At 36.2% G+C, this 20,614-nt stretch overlaps 1 protein-coding gene across 1 annotated transcript; it reads left to right on the top strand.

Moving 5' to 3' along the window:
- The first annotated feature begins 13,121 nt into the window (after positions 1–13,121).
- On the top strand, positions 13,122–13,448 carry LOC122201107 (elongin-B-like). Its single transcript, XM_042907022.1, has one exon. The coding sequence runs from the start codon at positions 13,122–13,124 to the stop codon at positions 13,446–13,448; it is 327 nt and encodes a 108-aa protein (XP_042762956.1).
- The last annotated feature ends 7,166 nt before the right edge of the window (positions 13,449–20,614 follow it).

The raw sequence follows: 20,614 nt of genomic DNA, 5'->3' as shown, positions 1-20,614 counted from the left end.
AACAATATTTTGAAATTGAATCCTTTGCATGTAGAAGGACTTGGGTAACATTCTAGACTTTCAGAAATGTTCCTTTATATTCTACAATTCAAGGTGATCGACCAGCAAATGAACTGCATACTATAATAAAACTGACCCTTTTCTGAGGAAGAAAAAAGATTGCAAGATCTGTATGGTATAAATCAACCATGCCCAATGCACATTTAAAAAAATACAAAGCTTGGGGTGCCTGGGTGGCTCTGTTGGTTAAGCATCCAGCTTTGGCTCAGGTCATTCATGATCTCACAGCTTGTGAGTTCGAGCCCCACGTTGGGCTCTGTGCTGTCAGCTTGGAGCCTGGAGCCTGCTTCAGATTCTGTATCTCCCTCTCTCTCTCTGCCCCTAACCCACTCGCATTCTGTCTCTGTCTCTCTCAAAAATAAATAAATATTAAAAAGATTAAAAAAATTAAAAAGCTAATTGTGAAAAAGTAACAAATATAGGACATGGGCTGCCATCGTGAACAGTGAAATAATTAGACAAAATATATGAAATTTCCATTTTTAGATATGGGACCATAGACAGTATTGACTGAAATCTTTGAACTAACAAATGAGACGACTTCTATTATTGTCATATCTTTCTGTATGGAGGCACTCTATGGCTTAAGAGGAGGTAGATGAGAGCTAACTAGAGCATGAAGGTCTTTCTGAAATTATAGGACAGATATCAGAGTTGGAGAAAGCTAGGATTTATAGAGAAAAATATCAGGGAAGAGAAAGCTGTAGAGAGAAAGTTCCAGAAATTTTCATGGATGTCCACTTAAGTTTTGGCTCTAAAGGTGGCAGAATATTCCACCTCACAATACACCAGTTTGGCTTGAGGACTGTTTTAAGCTGAAAGCATTTGATAACAGGCAGATACAAGAAAAGTTCCCTGTGCTCCCCATATTTGCCTAAAAGCAGGGTACCAATTTACCAACTATCCCTCTTTCCCTTTCTACCAGGAAGAGTAAAGGCTAATTACCAGAGATACTGTAGGGCCTTATCAACGGAGAAGGTACAGACTTAAGTGTGCATAACAAAGTTTACTCTTGCTTCCCAAGTTTTTCCTCATTTTTCCATAGGTATCGCCTATGTATTCATGTACTACTAATAAGCTTGTGTTTGTTTTCCTCTTGTTTATCTGTCCTTTTTTATAAGGGTTCCAGTCAAGAAATCAGAAGAGTAAAAGAAAACTATGTTCCCTTTACAGCTAAATAACAGCTATGCATTTGCAGACTAAGATCACACAAGGCCAGTTAAATAACTACTGGGATTCTACCAAATGACCAATTCTTAGCATTCACCGAGCACTGGGAGATGTTCAAATTCTGACCAGCTGGAGTGGTGGTTCAAACTCCAGAATTGTCACATCTTAATTGTAGGGTGCAGTCGTCCCACATACTTTAACCAAGCTAGTATAAGGATGGTCAGGCATGTAAAGAGATAAATGAACATACCAAGAGAGAAGTGGAAGATATAAAAATGCAGGAAATAGAACTGCTAAAAAATACTTTTAAAAATCACTGGATGAGTTTACCAATATTTAGGATCCCACAGACCAAAAGATTAGTGAACCTGACATTAGAAAAATGAGAATAAAAAAAGATACATTTGTGAGATAATATCAAGCATTCTCATACATGTGTACCTGGAATCACAGAAGGAAATAAGTGAAGGTAGGCCACAAAGATATTTGAAGAAACATAGTTCAACATTCATGAAAACTATAAATCCATAAATCCAAAAATGCTCAATAAAAGTGAAGCAGGATAAGCAAAAATAAAAATATCAAGGCAGTTCATATTCAAATGGGTGAAATACAGTCATAAAAAGAAAATCATATGATCAGCCAGAAAAAGAGACAAATTATTTGCAAAGAAAGAAATTTTAAGAATTGCTGCTTACTTATCAGAAACAATGCAGAGATGAAGAAAATGATGTATCTTTAACTTTCTAAAAACAATCTGTCAGTGTTGAATTCTTTATCCAATGAAAGCAGCATTTATAATGAAGGGGAAATAAAGACCCATTGCAGACCAAAAACTACCTCAAGAATGTCTTGAGAAAACTTGCACTTTGAGACATACTAAACGAAGCACCTCAGACTGAAGAAAATAAGCCAGTTGGCAACTTTGTGGTATGTAAAGAAACAAACAGTACTAGATATGGGAAAATACATATAAAATATAAATATACAATTTCTTCATCTTTCTTTAAAAGTCTTCAAAATCCTATAAAGAAATTGTGGTTTATATACACAATGGAATACTACGTGGCAATGAGAAAAAATGAAATATGGCCTTTTGTAGCAACATGGATGGAACTGGAGAGTGTGATGCTAAGTGAAATAAGCCATACAGAGAAAGACAGATACCATATGGTTTCACTCTTATGTGGATCCTGAGAAACATAACAGAAACCCATGGGGGAGGGGAAGAAAAAAAAAAAAAAAAAAAAAGAGGTTAGAGTGGGAGAGAGCCAAAGCATAAGAGACTGTTAAAAACTGAGAACAAACTGAGGGTTGATGGGGGGTGGGAGGGAGGGCAGGGTGGGTGATGGGTATTGAGGAGGGCACCTTTTGGGATGAGCACTGGGTGTTGTATGGAAACCAATTTGACAGTAAATTTCATATATTAAAAAAAAAAAAAAAAAGAAAAAAAAAATAAAAGTCTTCAAAATCCTATTCAAAGAAAATTAATATAAATATATTTGGGGGCATACATATATATATATATATATATATATATATATATATATATATAATTTTAATGTTTGATAAATATAGTTCTAAGGTTGGAAGGGACAAATGGGATTAATTACACTATAGTTAGTTTTCTACAATATACACTAAACACTATGATATTTAAAAAAATAAACTGATATGATAAAAATATATGTTTCAAATTCTAGAGCAGCAGTGTAAAATATAGCACAAAAAATATAACAGTGGAGATAAAATGGTAGTTAAAATTTTAATATAATTATTTTAAAACAAGGCATAAAATAGGGAAAATGGAACAAGGAATAACTGAAACAATTAGAAAACAACAAATAAGACTAAGAGTTAAACAAATCTATATCAACATTTATATTAACTGTAAATGGTCTAAATATACCTTATATACAACCTGGATAAAAAAGCAAAATTAAAGTGTATGTTTTCTAGTAAACAAAAACTTAAATATAGATTCAAAGAAGAGTTAGAAAAACATCATGCAAATAATCCTCATAAGAAATCTTTAATGGCTATATAAATATAAAATATAAATTAGATACATGTATGCTTCAAAGGACAATATTAGAAAATAAAAAGGTAACCCAGAGAATGGGTGAAAATATTACAGAACTGATAAGGGACTTATATCTAGAATATTCAAAGACCTCTTCAAACTCAATAACAATACTACAAATAATCCAATCTTTGGAAATGGCCAAAGGATCTGAATAGACATTTCTTGAACGAAGATATAAAGATTACTAACAAACACACAAAAAGATGCTCAACATCATTAGTCATTGTGAATATGCAAATCAAAACCACAGGGAGATATCGCTTCACAGCACTAGGGTGGCTATAATGGAAGAGCCACATATTGGCCACTGTTGGCAAGGATGTGGAAATGTTGGAACACTTATACATTGTTGGTGGAAACAAAATAATGCCAGAAACTTTGGAGAATAGTCTGGCACTTCCTCAAATAAACACTGAGGATCATGCAACATAGCAATTCTACTTTTAGGTAAATATTTAAGAGAAATAAAAACATATGACTGCACAAAAACATGCACATGATATTGATAGCAACATTACACATGAGAGTCAAAAGATGGGAACAAATGAATTGCCCATTAACTGATGAATGGATGAACAAAATACAATATAGCCATGCAATAGATATTATGTGCCCCTAAAAAGAAAGAAGTACTGAAATATTTTATAACATGTATGAACTTTGAAAATTTTATGATAAGTGAAAGAAAGCCAGCCCTCAAAGACTATGGATTGTATGAGTCCACTTAAATGAATCAGTAATACTATAGACACATAAAGTAGGTAAGTAATTGCTTAGGGCTAGGGTCATGAGAAAAGACAAAAGAATGATAGCTAAAGACTAAGCCTTTTTGAGGAAGTTCTACAGAACAACTTTGCTACAATTCTAGGAAGTTATGCCAAAAACATGAAGCTAATAGAAAAGGGGGAAAATGTGGAATGACATGTACAGAAAAAGAATAAATGAAAATTTCACTAAATTCTTCATATAAAAGTACTGGAGGCCAGGTATATCTTTTTGACCACTGGAAATTCTCAATCACATGAATTAATACTTTTCCCTGGTTGCATAAATTATTTTGAGTTGAAGTTTGTCACCTGTAACCAAGTGTCCTGATATCAAAGTAGTATCAACTAGTATTGAACTAGTTGGCTTTTATGATTCTTTTTCTTCTTTTAACATACCACTGTTATTTACTGAATATAAAATCAAATGCCAAAAGGATCCATAACTATTTTAGAGAAATATACAATCTACTTTCTAATATCTACTATTTTGAAAGATAACATTTCATTGGAAAAGTGTTTTTGATTATTTAAAACCATTCACAAAATTAAAAAAAAAAAACAACAAATTTTCTTATCTGATAGTTTCATTTCGAACATTGATTCTTTGTGGAAATTGGAAATATACATTTAAATGGAGACCAAAACTTGTTGAAGGTCTTACTACTTCCTTCAGTGATTCAATATAATCTTCATCTAGATTTTCTAACAGCTTCCTTAATAGACTTTTTACTTTAGCCCTTGCCTGTCTGTATTCTCAAGACTGACCAAGTAATTATTTTTAAATGTAGTTCTTTGTAATTTTTTTGCTTAAAATTCTTTGTTCAAAATTCTTTGCTATAAAACATCCAATGATTTTCCATTTCACTCAGAGTAAGACAAAATCTTAATAAATGGCCTGTATAGCCCTGTATTATTGCATTCACCTGCAGTCCACCCACGTCCATAATTTCTATTCTCATTTCCTGTTGTATTTTCTCTATGTCTCCACAATTTGGGATACTATATGTGTTGCTACTTGTGTATTTGTCTATTGTCTGTCCATCCCTGCTCCCTTACTTTCACCAAAGATTGTAAGCTTCATGAGGTCTTTGAGGTCAGAGTGTTGTGTCTATTATTTTTGTTTCTAGATTGTGCTTAGAACATTATCTTACACATAGAAAGACTTAATCTTTTTAAAAATTTTCTGAATGTTTATTTCTTTTTGACACAGAGACAGAGAGAAAGAGAGAGACAGAGAGACGGAGACAGAGAATCCAAAGCAGGTCGTGTTGTCAGCACAAAGCCTGACATGGGGCTTGAGCCTGTGAACCATAAGATCATGACCTGAGCCCAAATCAGACACTCAACAGACTGAGTCACCCAGGAGCCCCCTGTAGAAAACATTAAGTATTTGTTGCATGAATGAAAAGAAGGACAGGTGAATGAGTTATTGTGTGAAAATATGTTTGTTATGCTCTGGCATGTTGAATAATTAATATATTTTAACTATATCACATGTTGGTGTTTAAAATGAGTGATTAAAAGTGAATAAAATAAAGTTGGAATAAAAAAATTTTTAATTAAAAAAATGGAAAAAAAGAAAGTAATGAAAATGATAAGGATAAATCATTCTTCAACCTTCTGACTACATTAGACCATTGGCACATATGATATCTTCATAAAATGAGATTTAGACCACTGATCTTTGGTGAACCCTATATTTAATATCAGGGAAATATATATTTTAAAAATTGAATTAACATCTGTCTTAAAAGATATATCTTTTTTTTTTTTGAGGGAGAGAGGTAGGGGCCCAGAGAGAGAAGGAGAGAGAGAGTCTCAAGCAGGCTCCTTGCTGTAAGTGCAGAGCCCGATGTGGGGCTTGATCTCACAAACTGTGATATCATGATCTGAGCTGAAATCAAGAGTTGGGGGCTTAACCAACTGAGCTACCTAGGCACTTACCTAACACTTTATATTTAAGGAACTCACCTGATTCCATAGCCTGCATTCTATGCGTCCTGAGGAATATTTTCAAGTAGGATTTTACAAGATGCCCAAACTACTGAGGAGAATATGTTGTGAAATGTCTTTACTCTCCAACAAGAAATTAAGTTGTATTTGACTGATGTTCATTTTACCTAGTTAACAACAATTACAACGTGGTCACTTTCAAGAGAAGCACATGGGGTGTGGCCCTGTCTGACCTGCATGGCACAGAGGGTGTCCCATTGCATGGGCTAAGCTTCACTTCCATCTTCCTCATTTTATACTTATTTCTTTATGCAGAACAAAGCTAATACTATTAAATTCCCATTACTTATATTGCTAAGCATAAAATTTAAGTTTACTCAAGCCAATTAGCCAGAATTATAGGCTATCTAAGCTATAATCATTCCTAAACATTATCTTATAAGTAATACTGATAGTTTTTGGTAAGCAACAAAATGACTAAAGAATCCTTCATGGTTCTGAAACCTACGGTTCTTGTTACAACTCTGGAATCACTCAAAGATGAAGAGGTCTCTTCCTTCTTTATGCATAGTTAGCTTTGGAGTTAACAGTCTTCCTTTATAGAAATGAACCACTTATACATAAGGTTAGGGAGCCCTCTCAGGCACATATCAGAAACAAAAATATATGTGTACAATTGTGGGGAATAAGAAATACTTTTCATAGTTATACAACTTTTTGAGCCATAGTTTCTGTGACTTTAAAAAGAGTATCTATAAGAATCAAATGAGATAGTTTGTAGAACTGTAGATAAAATTGTGATTCATATCAAATGTAAAGGGCCATTAGGTATGTCAAAGACAAAAAACAAATAAGTATGGGAGCTAATTTCATCAAGGCTATTGCCATAGGGTGAGGCTAGATATCCAAAGATTAGAATATCTTGGTGAGGTGGTTTTGCCTTATAATTTTATAGGAAGGAGTACACAGATGGTTGGTTACAAGAGAGTGATTTATAAGGGAATCCTTAGTCACATGAAGAGAAAATATTTATCATTGTGTCTAGTTGGTTAAAGGGAATCAAATAGTTCAGCTAGTCTTTTAAGAATCCCTTTCATGGGGTGTTAGAATTGCACTGCACCTAGAGCATAGAGATCATTTAATATGATTTCCCATAATTATCATTGGTGTATCATATCATAACTTTAGGAAATCAGCTCCTGAGTTAGGGTCTTCTTTTTTTTTTTTTTTTTCCTAACTGACAGGGCGTAGAATAAACTCTGTCTACTTTGCTTGTATGAACAGAGTAGTGTCCTCCTCATGGATTCACTCCCAGGGTTTCTATGACATGCTATTGTTTGGCTAATCCTTAGCTCCTAGATATGAGTCATCAGAGAGGTAGCTGCATATAAGCCTTGTTTCTCTGGAAATTCAAAGCATTTGGGTAAGTGTCAGAATTGTCCCAGGATACACTTTCATTTATCACTGACTAGTAATTTATCTACACTTATTTCTCTGGGTGATTCTGTCAGTGAATTAGGAAATATATGTGCGATAAGACAGCTTAACTGCCTACAATCAATGCAATAAATAAATAAATTCAAGCTCACTTTACAGATGTAAATCATTGTCATGATTCTATGTGAATGTACCTTGTTTGCCTTAAGTTCTTTAATCTAGCATAGACAGTGACTCAACCAGCAAGTTGCTCTTAAATAGCATAGAAATGCAGGTTGAAATTACTTTGCAGAATAAATTTCTCTTAATGTCTTTTTATCCTAAGTAATACTCATTTTTTACAACTTCCATTTTAAAAATGGATAATGTAATGTCCCACACATACCACTTTCTCAAATGCAATTTTCAAAAGAATGAGTTGTACAAAAAATTTCCCCCAAGGGGTAACTATAGTTTGTTTCAATTAGTTTTAAAATAGATTTTAAATTATAGTTTTGAATCATTACCTGTCTCTCCATTGGCTCACATCTAGAATGACATTTATAACACATCCCACATTAGTATAAACCAATTTCAGGTTTGTCTTTGGGGAATTATCATGATTAAAGTCTCTCATTCTGACATGACCCTCATTCACAACAAAACAAAATTTGTTAACCCCAAGGTTCCTCATTATATCTTCAAATCACTTTACAAGTAGAATCAAACTCTGTATTTAAATAAATTTTCTTTTAGATATAAAGTTGTATTATGTATGTAACTTAGTGAGATAAAAGCCAACAATGTTTCTATAATTGAGAAATTATGAGTTCCATTAAAACTGACATGAAAATTGGAATAAGATGTTTACATTACAGTTCTATTATTTCCGGGTATCATAGCATTGGACAAGTGAGTTATTTTTTGTATTTCAATTTTCTGATGAAACATAAGAATATTGCAGTATAAGATACAAAAGTAAAATTCTATCAGTAATGCAACATAATTGTAATGTGAATTGTACAAATAATGCTTGCTATTATTTCTCTTTCTCTCTCTCTGTCTTTGTATAGTACATATAGTATATCTGTACATACAGTACACATAGTATATATAGTACATATAGTATATAGTGTGTACAGTATATATAGTACATATAATATGTGTGTATATATATTTTACAGCAACTCTTCTGTGTATGAGTTATATGTAACAGTATGAGTAATATGAGTAATAAATCATGTTAAATGATTCCTATGCACTAGCACAATTCAATCTTATTTATATATATAGTATATATAGTTATTATAGTATAAATAGCTATAATAAATTTATATATACATATATATATATGATCTCTATAAAACTTCTCTTCCTTTTAGAGGGTTATATAATGTAACATGGACTACTTGGGTGAAGTTATAAAATATTTTATTCTTATAAACTGTTAGTACAGTGCTTCATAATCATATATACTCTGAACATTTTTAGAAATAGACTACTCTTGGCAATAAATATAATAAAGAAAATGGGTATTGTAAAGAAAATACAGAAGGCAGGTTAGATCATGTCAACTGGATGTATAGAGAGCTAAAAAGACAGTGAAACACAACTTTACTTTACAACTTTACTTGGAATTCAAAAAATTTGAATTGAATCAAAGACTGTTAGGAGATGTAAATATACACTTGTCAAAGAAAGAAACTTTTATTTGACAAGTTTATTTAATTTCTTTCACTGGTATTCATATTTTTCAGCATACAGACCTTATTTATGTATTTTCTTTGATTTTACCCAATATTACTTTTTTCAGATATCTTAACTGTTATTTTAAAATTTTGGTTTCCATTTACATCACCAGTATGAAGAAATACAATTGAATTTTTGTGTGTGTGTTAACATTGTATCTATATTCTTCCTTAACACACATTAATTTTAGGAGTTTTTTTGTTTTTGTTTTTTGATTGGTTGAAATTGTCTAGATATACAGCCATAATATCTGTAAATAGAAAATAAATTCATTTCCAATCAATTTAACTTGCATTTCTTTTTCTTGTGTTATTGCATCGATTTAGACTTCCAGTATGATGTTAAATGGGAGTGAAATGGACATTTTTGCCTTCCTCCCAATTTTATGGGTAAGGCAGTCACTCTTTAATTATGAAATATGATGTTAGTTGCAGGTTTTTGTTGACGACCTTTCTCTAGGAAGCAATGGTTTCTTTGTATTCTTAGCTGCTGAGAATTTTTATCATAAATAAATATTGTGTTTTATGAAATGCCTTTTCAGTATCAAAAGGATTGTATATTTTTTCCTTCTTTTTCGCACTATTATTACACAAGTTTTCATTGACCAAATTTTCACACGTTCAATTACCATTGCATTTCTAGGGTAAATTTTAGTTGATCATAGTATATTTTTCTCTTCATATATGGTTAGGTATGTTGTTGTTGTTGTTGTTGTTGTTGTTGTTGCTGTTTATATACTGTTGAAGTTTTTGTAGCTATAGTAACAAGGGATAGTGGTTTGTAGTTTTCTTTTTTGTGCTGTCTTTATCTAGTTTTGATATGTTATTCTGAACTCGTAAAATGAAACTGGAAGTTTTTGTTTTTCATTCTTCAATTTTCTTGAAGAAATTGTTTAGAATTAGTGTTATTTGCCTTTAAATGTGTGATAAAGTTTTCCAGTGAAACCAATGGGTCTTGTTTTTAATCTGAAGGATTAAATATGAATTCATTTTTAAGAGTTATATGAATATTAACGCTATATATTTCTTCTTCAGTGAATTTTGATATTTTATAGTTTTTGAGGCTTAGGTACATTTGTATAAGTTGTCAAATTTGTGTATGCAGAGTTCTTTATAGTTTTCTATATTATCCTATATATGTCCTAAGAATCTGTAGGAATATCCCTTCTTTCAGTACTCATAAATAATTTGTGTCTCCTCTCCTTTATATTTGTTAGTTTTCCTAGATGGTTATCATTTTTATATTATCTTCACAATAAACTGACTTTCTCTTTTCAGTTATTTTCTGTTTTGTTTCTTTCTGCTTTCACATTCATTGATGTCTGCTATCTTGCTTACTGTCTTCAATTGCCTTTGTCTTCTGATTTGCATTTCTTTTGTCCTTTAAGTTTCTTAAGGTAGAGCCTTAGATTCTAGAAGCAGCTTTTAGAAATAGGTCCTTTTTGTTAACCTTGCTTATTTTCTCGCCACGATATTTGTCTTTTACTGTAAAAGGAGTTTTAAAATCTCCCAACTATAATTGTAGATTTGGTTTTAATGCTTTTATTTGCTGTCTTACTTGAAGAGTTCTGGTAGTGGGTTGCTTTACAATTTAAATTCCAGTTGGAAGTATATCTGAATTGAAGTCATCCTTCCATGAATATTGTGGCTGGGTTCAAGGTATAAATTCAAGGTGTAAGTTCTTAGCACAGACAAGAATAGATGCTAAGTGGAACAAAGAGTTGGCCGTGTTGGTATTCTCTGTTGCCGTCCATATTAATTTGATATGCCCTGATTCGAGAGACCCCCCAAAAACAAACCACCAGAGTCCAGAGTCAAAGCCAAGCGGCAGGGGTTTACTGCAGGTTCGAACCCGGTCCTCCGCGCACTCGTTGCCGGTGACGCAAGAGGCCCCGAGCAAGGATCTTACAGCTTCTTTTATAGACAGGCACAAACAAGTTAGGGATTTTTTTGAGGTTACAGAGTTGTTATAGGTTGACATTTAAATTTGAAGGCTCAGCAGAACTTGATTGGTTCCCGCCTTTATTTCAAACCATTCAGCAGAACTTGATTGGTTCCCGCCTTTATGTCAGACTATGACTGAGCACGCCCTGGCTGGTTTCCAAACGGCGGGGGAGGGGAAAGATCTTTTCTTTGCAGTTGTGACTACACCTGGTAATTTTTCTCTTAGCCTCTCAAATTCACCTCTTCTGTGGTCCAGAAAACTGAATTCTGTGGGCTGCATCATCTGTGCTTTCTTGCCTTCTGCCTTCCAGGTTGACTAACGGGAGAATCTGGAAGAATAATAGTGGATGTAGGAGGAGAGACCTTGGGATATTGATCCCCACACTCTGTTTTGGATATTCCCTTCCTGCCTTGATGAGGGCCTGATAGTTACTACATTTTAAGATACCAGCTTCTGTGGGATACCTCCTCCTTCATTGTTCCCTATATTAACCTATGTTACCTCTTCTTTCTCCTCCCAAACTAGATGTGATCAGAACAAGGCACAAGAAAGTTGCAAGAAACGTATTACATGAATGATTAATTAATGGAAGGCTGATATCACATACACCACATACTGATATCAAAACACAACCAAGTGTGGAAAAATCTCTGCAAAGATACAGAAGATTCCCTAGGATTTGGGAGTGTTCTTTTTTTTTTTTTTTTTTTTTTTTTTAACGTTTATTTATTTTTGAGACAGAGAGAGATAGAGCATGAACGGGGGAGGGTCAGAGAGAGGGAGACACTGAATCTGAAACAGGCTCCAGGCTCTGAGCTGTCAGCACAGAGCCCGATGCGGGGCTCAAACTCACGGACCGCGAGATCATGACCTGAGCCGAAGTAGGACGCTTAACCGACCGAGCCACCCAGGCGCCCCATGGGAGTGTTCTTTGATAGTATTGTAATATGGAAGTGGGTAATTAATGGTTAGGTTTAAAATAATGATTTGTTATTACTTTCTATTTTCTGTCTCTGTCCCACAATCATACACTAAAAAATAGACAATTTTTATTGTCACTGCTTATTTTTCTTACCAATGAAGTGTGCTAACAGAGACAGCTGAGGTCATCCAGAGTTCCTGCATTGTAATATCATTTCACTTTTCTTTCTGTGTGATAGATCTCACATCTCTGCGTGAACCGATATGTGACTTTTGATGCAGAAGTTATCACTCAAGCCAGGGATGCAGTCATTCTAGAGGTATTAGAGTTAGAGAACTGTAGAAAAAATCTGTTTGGTTGTGGGAAATGAAATTTTATTCTTGTAGTATTGCTGTGTGCAAAATAGTTACTTACTTAGGTGTTTCATTTAATTACTTTTTGTATAATAAATGAAACTCTCTTATCTGAAAAATTCAAACCTACTAAAGAAGAAAAAAGGTGTGGGAAACTGACTCAGATACATATAGTTTTTCAAGGCAGATATTGAAGTAATATTTAATTGTGCTATAAATTTGATTTCACCATTAAACTTGTTTTCTATATGCTATATAATAGTTTCTTACAATGTAATCTTTCTTGCTATGCATTAATTATTTTTGAAATATAGTTTCCTAATATCCTAGTCACATTTGAGGTCTGCAAATGTGCCTCTTCCACAAATCTCCTTTTCACCAAGTTTCTGCTCATGTTCTTTCCAAGCACTTGAACGTCCAGTCCAACGATTGGCTACCACTCGTGAATCGGTATAACGCAAACCTTTTTTTTTTTCCCCTATGTAAAATGAATCACCAGATACATTGGCCAAAGTTCTGATCACTGGATGAATTTCTCTTCAAGACTGCCCTACAGGAATGTCCCAGAAAATTCCATGATTCACCTATAGAGCTCTGCCAAAGTTTCCAAAAGTAAAAGTAAACCTCATTTAGTCAGGAGGCCTGCAGAGGGAGTTCTCAGCATCGCAGCCCAAGCCAGGACCTGGCAGGACGTGTTCCTCATGATCAGGCCCCACAAGACCACCATCTTCGCGTACGCCAAGGAGTCGAGCACCTTGTTCGAGCTGAAGCGCATTGTCAAGGGCATCTTCAAGTGGCCGTCCGACGAGCAGCCGCTGTACAAGGATGACCAACTTCTGGATGATGGCCAGACACTGGGAGAGTGCGGCTTCACCAGTCAGATGGCACGGCCGCAGGCCCCAGCCACCGTGGGGCTGGCCTTCCGGGCAGATGAAGCTTTGGAGGCCCTGCACATCGAGCCCTTCTCCAGTCCACCCGAGCTGCCCCGATGTAATGAAGCCGCAGGACTCAGGAAGCAGCGCCAATGAACAAGCTGTGCAGTGAGAGGGCCCCGGGCCCGCCCCCAGTGGCCCCCCTCCCAATAAAAGAGATTTGGTGCCTGCCTGGTTGCTGCCTTTTTCTGCGCACCCTCTCCTGACTCGGGCGTCACCTTCCCTGGGATGGGGTCTGCTCTCCTGCAAGGCTCCTTCTCAGCCCCGTGTGCTTGCTAGGCTGGCTGTGACTGTGGGACCGACCCCAAGCTCTGTGGGCCCCCACTGTCCACACCCACTCCAGCCTGCCCCTCAGGGGCTATGCGCAGAGAACTGGGAGGAACCCCGGGCCCCTGGGCCAGCCTTCTGCTCAGCCTGGAGACAAAGGTTCCTACTGTGACTTCCAGCAAGCAGGCTCTCACAGGCTCCGGGGCAGCCTCTGGGCTGAGGGGCAGAGGCCAGGGGCAAAAATGTCAGCTGGAGCCAGTGTGGTTCCCCGGGGGAACCACTGCCTACAGTCGCCTTACTTGAGTCTTCTAAGGCTCTGGGGGCGGGGGGCACATTCAAAGTGGAAAGACTGCTCTCTCTCCACCCCTAATAAATAATCTATAGACCGCCCCCCGCCAAAAAGTGTCATCGACACTTCATGCTCCATTATGTCAGCTAGATCATATATGGCTCAAGTGACAGAACAGTGAACCTGCTATAGCAAACCTTCCTTTGCTCTGATCTTCATTCAAAACTAGCATTTTTGGGGGGTCGCTTGTAAATGGGCCAGAGTTAGCACACCCAGATGACAAAATTTTTTGCCTCTATAAGCTAAAGGGCCCCACTAGTTGTTGTGCTTCGGTTTTATTTTTAAATGCTGCTAGATGCAATAACTTCTTTTTCACCTTGGAAGGGATGCCCTGTACACACCACTGGACTCCTAGAAATTCCATGAGGGTAGAAGGCCCATGAATTTTTATTGAATTTATTTCTCAGTCTCTAACAGGTAAATGTTTTACCACCACGTCTAGAGAGTTGGTACTTCTTAATCACTACATAATGTCAACCTACATGGGCCAGTATGACGTCTTCTGGATGGCCAGCAATTAAGTTTCCTGTGGAATCAGTTACGATATAGGGCCAAAAAGCTGATATACCTCTGTGGTAAAACAGTGAAGCTGTATGGCCAGCCTTGCCAACTAAAAGGAAACTGGTTTTGATGGTCTTTACCAGCAAGTGTTGAGAAAAAAGAACTTGACAACTCTATAGCTGCATATCAGGTACAAGGAAAAATATTAATTTACTCAAGCTGTGAAACCACATTTGGAAGGGCAGATGAAATTAGAGTTTATACCTAGTAAAGTTTACAATAACCCACTGTCAATCTCCATGATACATCTGCTTTCTAAACTGGACAAATTGGCAGATTTGAATGAGGATGTAATGGGAATGCACCCTTCAAGTCATTGATAGTGACATTAATCTCAATAGTCCTTCCAGGTATGTAGTATTGCTTTTAGTTTACTATTTACTACTTACTTAGGTAGAGGCATTTCTAATGGCTTACACATGGCCTTTCCTAATGCAATAGCACTTACACTGCAGGTTAGAGAACCTAGGTGGAAACTCTTCAATTGCTAAGTCTGTCTATTCTAATTATGCATTCTGGCACTAAAAAAATAACCACATGAGGGATTTCTGAACACACTGGACCTATATTGAGATAAACTTGAGTGACATCTTGGATCTCCTGGATTTAGCTACACTTCAGAGCCTGTGTCTAGTAATCTTTTAAAAATCTGATTATCTCTTTTTTTTTTTTTTTCCCAACACACAGTCACTTAATAAAAGGCCATAGGTCTCTTTGGGGAAGGTGTGGAGAAAGATTAACAGTGTAAAATTTGGCAGGGTCCTTCCTGAAGGGGACCTGACCTCCCTTCATTCAAGGGATTAAAGGTCTATAAACTGGCTCAACTCTGGAACTATCAGGATTCCATTCTTCCCCAGTGATTGTCCTCACTTTAATTTCAGACATCCTGTGAGGTTGGAGATTCAATTTGTGTTATAATGCAGCTGCTTGCAAGATGAGACTCTGGGTTGGGTTTTTAGAACTGTCAGCTCTGTGGCTATAGAAGATAAGGATTTCTTTCAGGGAAGTTATAGACACTTTCAGGTTATTTGTAAGGAATTTAAGCTGGGAATTTGAATCCCTGAACTCGTTATTTTATCTTCCCACTTTCTCCAGTGCAATTAAGAGCAACCAGAAATCTCATTATACCCATTAAATTGACATACGTGTTCTAAGATATTGAATACACAGCCAATCAGAATATGAGTTTTATGAGTTTTTGATTAAGAGTATCCAGTGGTGGTACTTTGTGTATTTCTATTGACCCATCATGAAATGAACCACCAGTACTTTCTTTACCATTAAAAATAGAGTCATTTATGCCTTGAATATAATTAGACTAGAGAACTAATTCCAGATACTCCAGAACAAGTTCAGAAAACTCATCATTAATATTTCATTCCTGTAGAACCACTTCTCATACCAAATCTGTACCTCTCAGAGTTTCTCAGAGTTCTTCAGAGAAGGAGAACCAGTAGGAGACACATTTTTCATTTGAATTTTTTTTTCTTTTTTAATATAGGCATTTACATGTACACACTTTTTTAGTGTTTATTTAAATTCCCATTAGCTAACATACAGTGTGATATTAGTTTCGCTGTACAATATAGTGATTCAATACTTTCATACAACACCCAGTGCTCATCACAAGTGCGCTCCTTAATCCTAATCACCTATTTAACCCATCCCCCCATCCGCTTCCCCTCTGGTAACCATCAGTTTGTTCTCCAGAGCTAAGAGTCTGTTTCTTGATTTGTCTCTCTCTCTATTTTTTTCCCTATGCTCATCTATTTTGTTTCTTAAATTCTACACATGAGTGAAATCAATTATATGGTGTTTGTCTTTCTATGACTGATTTATTTCATTTATCTCTATGTATCCTTTTAGCTGGATCCCATTAGTTTTACTATATTGTTTTTTCATCTTAATTCATCTTAACATATTTTCTAATTTTCCTTATTTTTTTTTCCTTGACCTACAGGCTATTTAAGAGTGTGTTGTTTAATTGTTTACATATTTATGAACTCACTAAGTTTTTTTGCTATTTCTTTTTTTTTTAAATGTTTTACATTATTTTATTTTATTTTTTGAGAGACAGAGAGAGACAGCATTAGCAGGAAGTGGGCAGAGAGAGAGGGAGACCCAGAATCCAAAGCAAGCTCCAGGCTTTGAGCTGTCAGCCTAGGGCCCAATGTGGTGCTTGAACCCATGGACACAAGATCATGACCTGAGCCGAAGTTGGGCCCTCAACTGACTGAGCCACCCAGACGCCTCCTTTGCTATTTCTTTATTATATTATTCTATGATGGTTAATGAACTTTGTGTAATCCTACCCATTTTAAATTTATTTATTCTTATTTTATGGCTTAGCATGCAGTCTATCTTGGAGAATGATTCATGTGCACTTGAGAGAAATGTATATTTTGCTGGTAGTCAAGTGCTATATAGATACCTGTTAAATCGATTTGTTTTATAGTGCTGTTCAAATCTTCTATTGTCTTGTTGATGTTCTTTCCAGTTATACTATTAATTTTTGAAAATGTACTGAGGTCTCCAATGGCTATTATTTTTAATGACATAAATCTTCTATTGCATTTTCCTTTAAATTTTTTATCGTGGTATAATATACATAAAATTTACCATCTTTACCATTTTTAAATGAACAGCTCAGTGATATATTTATATTGTGCAACCATCACTACCATCAATCTATGGAACTCATTTTCATTTTGCAAAACTGAAACTCTGACCATTAAACAATAATTCCCCATTCTTTCTTCTGCCTAAAATCTGGTAAGCTCTGTTCAAAGCTTATACAAAGTATTGCTAGGAATAATGGAATTACACATTATTTGTCCTTGTATGTGTGGCTTACTATGCTTAACATAATGTTTTCAAGGTTCACACCATGTTGGATTATGTCAGAATTTCTCTCTTTTTAGGGGATGAATATAACATTTTATTGTATATCGTCATATTGTTTTATTGTCAATATTGTCAATGAACACCTGAATTGCTTCTACCTTTTAGCTACTGTTAATAATGCTGCTATGAACATGAATGTACAAATATCCCTTTGAGATCCTATTTTCATATATCTTGGGTATATGCAGAGGTGGAATTCCTGTATCATTTGAATTCTACCTTTAGCTTTTTGAGGGCCCACCAAACCGTTTTCCACGGCACCTACAGCATTTAACATTCCCGCCAACAGTCGAAGTGATTCCAATTTCTCAGCATCATTGTCAAAACTTTTCAGTTTTTTCTTTTTTTTATAATAGCCATCCTAATGGGCATGAGGTGGTATCTCATGGTGGTTTTGACAAGTCCAGTGATTTTCAACTAACTATGCCTCCCTTCATGTATGTCCTTTTTTGCTCTATGTATCTTGGAGCTTTGATGTTAGATGCATGTATGTTTATAACTATTGTATTTTTCTGATGGCTTAGCCATCTTATCATTCTAAAATGTCCTTATTTTTTGTGGGGCACCTGGGTGACTCAGTTGGTTAAGTGTCTGACTTCGGCTCAGGTCATGATCAACAGTTTGTGAGTTCGAGCCCCACGTTGGGCTCAGTGCTGACCGCTTAGAACCTGGAGCCTGCTTCAGATACTGTGTCCCTCTCTCACTCTGCCCTACCCCAGCTCCTGCTCTGTCTCTGTCTCTCTGTCAAGAATAAAAATTAAAAAAATAATAATAAAAAGTCCTTATTATTTTATTTTTTTAAATAATTTTTTAACGTTTATTCATTTTTGAAAGATAGAGAGAGACAGAGGACAAGCAGGGGTGGGTGAGGCAGAGAAAGAGGGGGACACAGAATCTGAAGCAGGGTTCAGGCTCTGAGGTGTCAGCACCGAGTTGGATGTGGGCCTCAAACTCACGAACCACGAGGTCATGACCTGAGCTGAAGTCAGACACTTAACTGACTAAACCACCCAGGCGCCCCCTTTTTTTTCTTTTACAGTCTATTTTGTCTGATATTAGTATAGCAACTTCATATTTCTCATGTTTGTGTTTTGCATGATATTATCTTTTCCATCATATTACTTGCAAACTGTCTTTTAAACTAAAATTCATCTCCAATACATATAGTTGGGTCACAGTTTAATTATTTTTAATTTTTTAATTTTTTAAATTTATTTTTTTAATATGAACTTTATTGTCAAATTGGTCTCCATACAACACCCAGTGCTCGTCCCAACAGGTGCCCTCCTCAATGCCCATCACCCACTTTCCTCTCCCTCCCACCCCCCATCAGCCCTCAGTTTATTCTCAGTTTTTAAGAGTCTCTTATGGTTTGGCTCCCTCCTTCTCTAACTTTTTTTTTTCCCCTTCCCCTCCCCCATGGTCTTCTGTTAAGTTTCTCAGAATCCAATTGAGAGTGAAAACACATGGTATCTGTCTTTCTCTGTATGACTTATTTCACTTAACATAACACTCTCCAGTTCCATCCACGTTGCTACAAATGGCCATATTTCATTCTTTCTCATGGCTAAGTAGTATTCCATTGTTATATAAACCACAACTTCTTTATCCATTCATCAGTTGATGGACATTTAGGCTCTTTCCATAATTTGGTTATTGTTGAGAGTGCTGCTATAAACATTGGGGTACAAGTGCCCCTATGCATCAGCATTCCTGTATCCTTTGGGTAAATTCTTAACAGTGCTATTGCTGGGTCATAGGGTAGATCTATTTTTAATTTTTTGAGGAATCTCCACACTGTTTTCCAGAGTGGCTGCACCAGTTTGCATTCCCACCAATAGTGCAAGAGGGTTCCTGTTTCTCCATATCCTCTCCATCATCTATAGTCTCCTGATTTGTTCATTTTAGCCACTCTGACTGGCATGAGGTGGTATCTCAGTGTGGTTTTGATTTGCATTTCCCTGATGAGGAGCGACGTTGAGCATCTTTTCATGTGCCTGTTGGCCATCTGGGTGTCTTCTTTAGAGAAGTGTCTATTCATGTTTTCTGCCCATTTCTTCACTGGATTATTTGTTTTTCGGGTGTGGAGTTTGGTGAGTTCTTTGTAGATTTTGGATACTAGCCCTTTGTCCAATATGTCATTTGCAAATATCTTTTCCCATTCCATTGGTTGCCTTTTAGTTTTGTTGATGGTTTCCTTTGCAGTGTAGAAGCTTTTTATCTTCATGAGGTCCCAATAGTTCATTTTTGCTTTTAATTTCCTTGCCTGTGGGGATGTGTCAAGTAAGAAATTGCTGCGGCTGAGGTCAGAGAGGTTTTTTCCTGCTTTCTCCTCTAGGGTTTTGATGGTTTCTTGTCTCACATTCAGGTCCTTCATCCATTTTGAGTTTATTTTTGTGAATGGTGTAAGAAAGTGGTCTAGCTTCATCCTTCTGCATGTTGCTGTCCAGTTCTCCCAGCACCATTTGTTAAACAGACTGTCTTTTTTTCCAGTGGATACTCTTTCCTGCTTTGTCAAAGATTAGTTGGCTATACTTTTGTGGTCTAGTTCTGGAGTCTCTATTCTATTCCATTGGTCTATGTATCTGTTTTTGTGCTAATACCATGCTGTCTTGATGATTATAGAAACTGTCCTTTAATCTAAAGTTCATCTCCAATACATATAGTTGGGTCACGGTTTATTTATTTTTTATTTAAAAACAATTTTTAATGTTTATTTGAAAGAGAGAGAGAGCAAACAGGTGAAGGGCAGAGCGAGAGGGAGACACAGGATCTAAAAAGCAGGCACCAGGCTCTGAGCTGTCAGCAGAGAGCCCGCTGCAGGGCTCAAACCCACAAACCTCGAGATCATGATGCTCCCGAAGCCAGACACTTAACCGACTGAGCCACCCAAGTACCGCAGGTCAAGATTTATTTTATACAATCTGCTAATTTTGCATTTTGGAGTTTATTTTTTAACATTTATTTATTTTTGAGAGACAGAGCATGAGCAGGGGAGAGGCAGAGAGAAAAGGAGACACAGAATCCAAAGCAGGCTCCAGGCTCCAAGCTGTCAGCATACAGCCCTTCGAGGGGCTGGAACTCACAAACTGTGAGATAATTACCTGAGCTGAAGTCTGTGGCTGAACCAACTGAGCCACCCAGACGTCCCTTGCCTTTTGGAGTGTTTACTCCATTTATA

The sequence above is a fragment of the Panthera leo genome, chromosome D1 (genome assembly GCF_018350215.1).
Source record: "Panthera leo isolate Ple1 chromosome D1, P.leo_Ple1_pat1.1, whole genome shotgun sequence".
Lineage (NCBI taxonomy): Eukaryota > Metazoa > Chordata > Mammalia > Carnivora > Felidae > Panthera > Panthera leo.
Note: the sequence above shows the minus strand (reverse complement) of the source record. Positions and strands in the feature narration are given on the sequence as shown.

Coding starts and splice junctions, on each gene's coding strand:
- LOC122201107 (XM_042907022.1), top strand. CDS start 13,122: ATGATCAGGCCCCACAAGACCACCATCTTCGCGTACGCCAAGGAGTCG.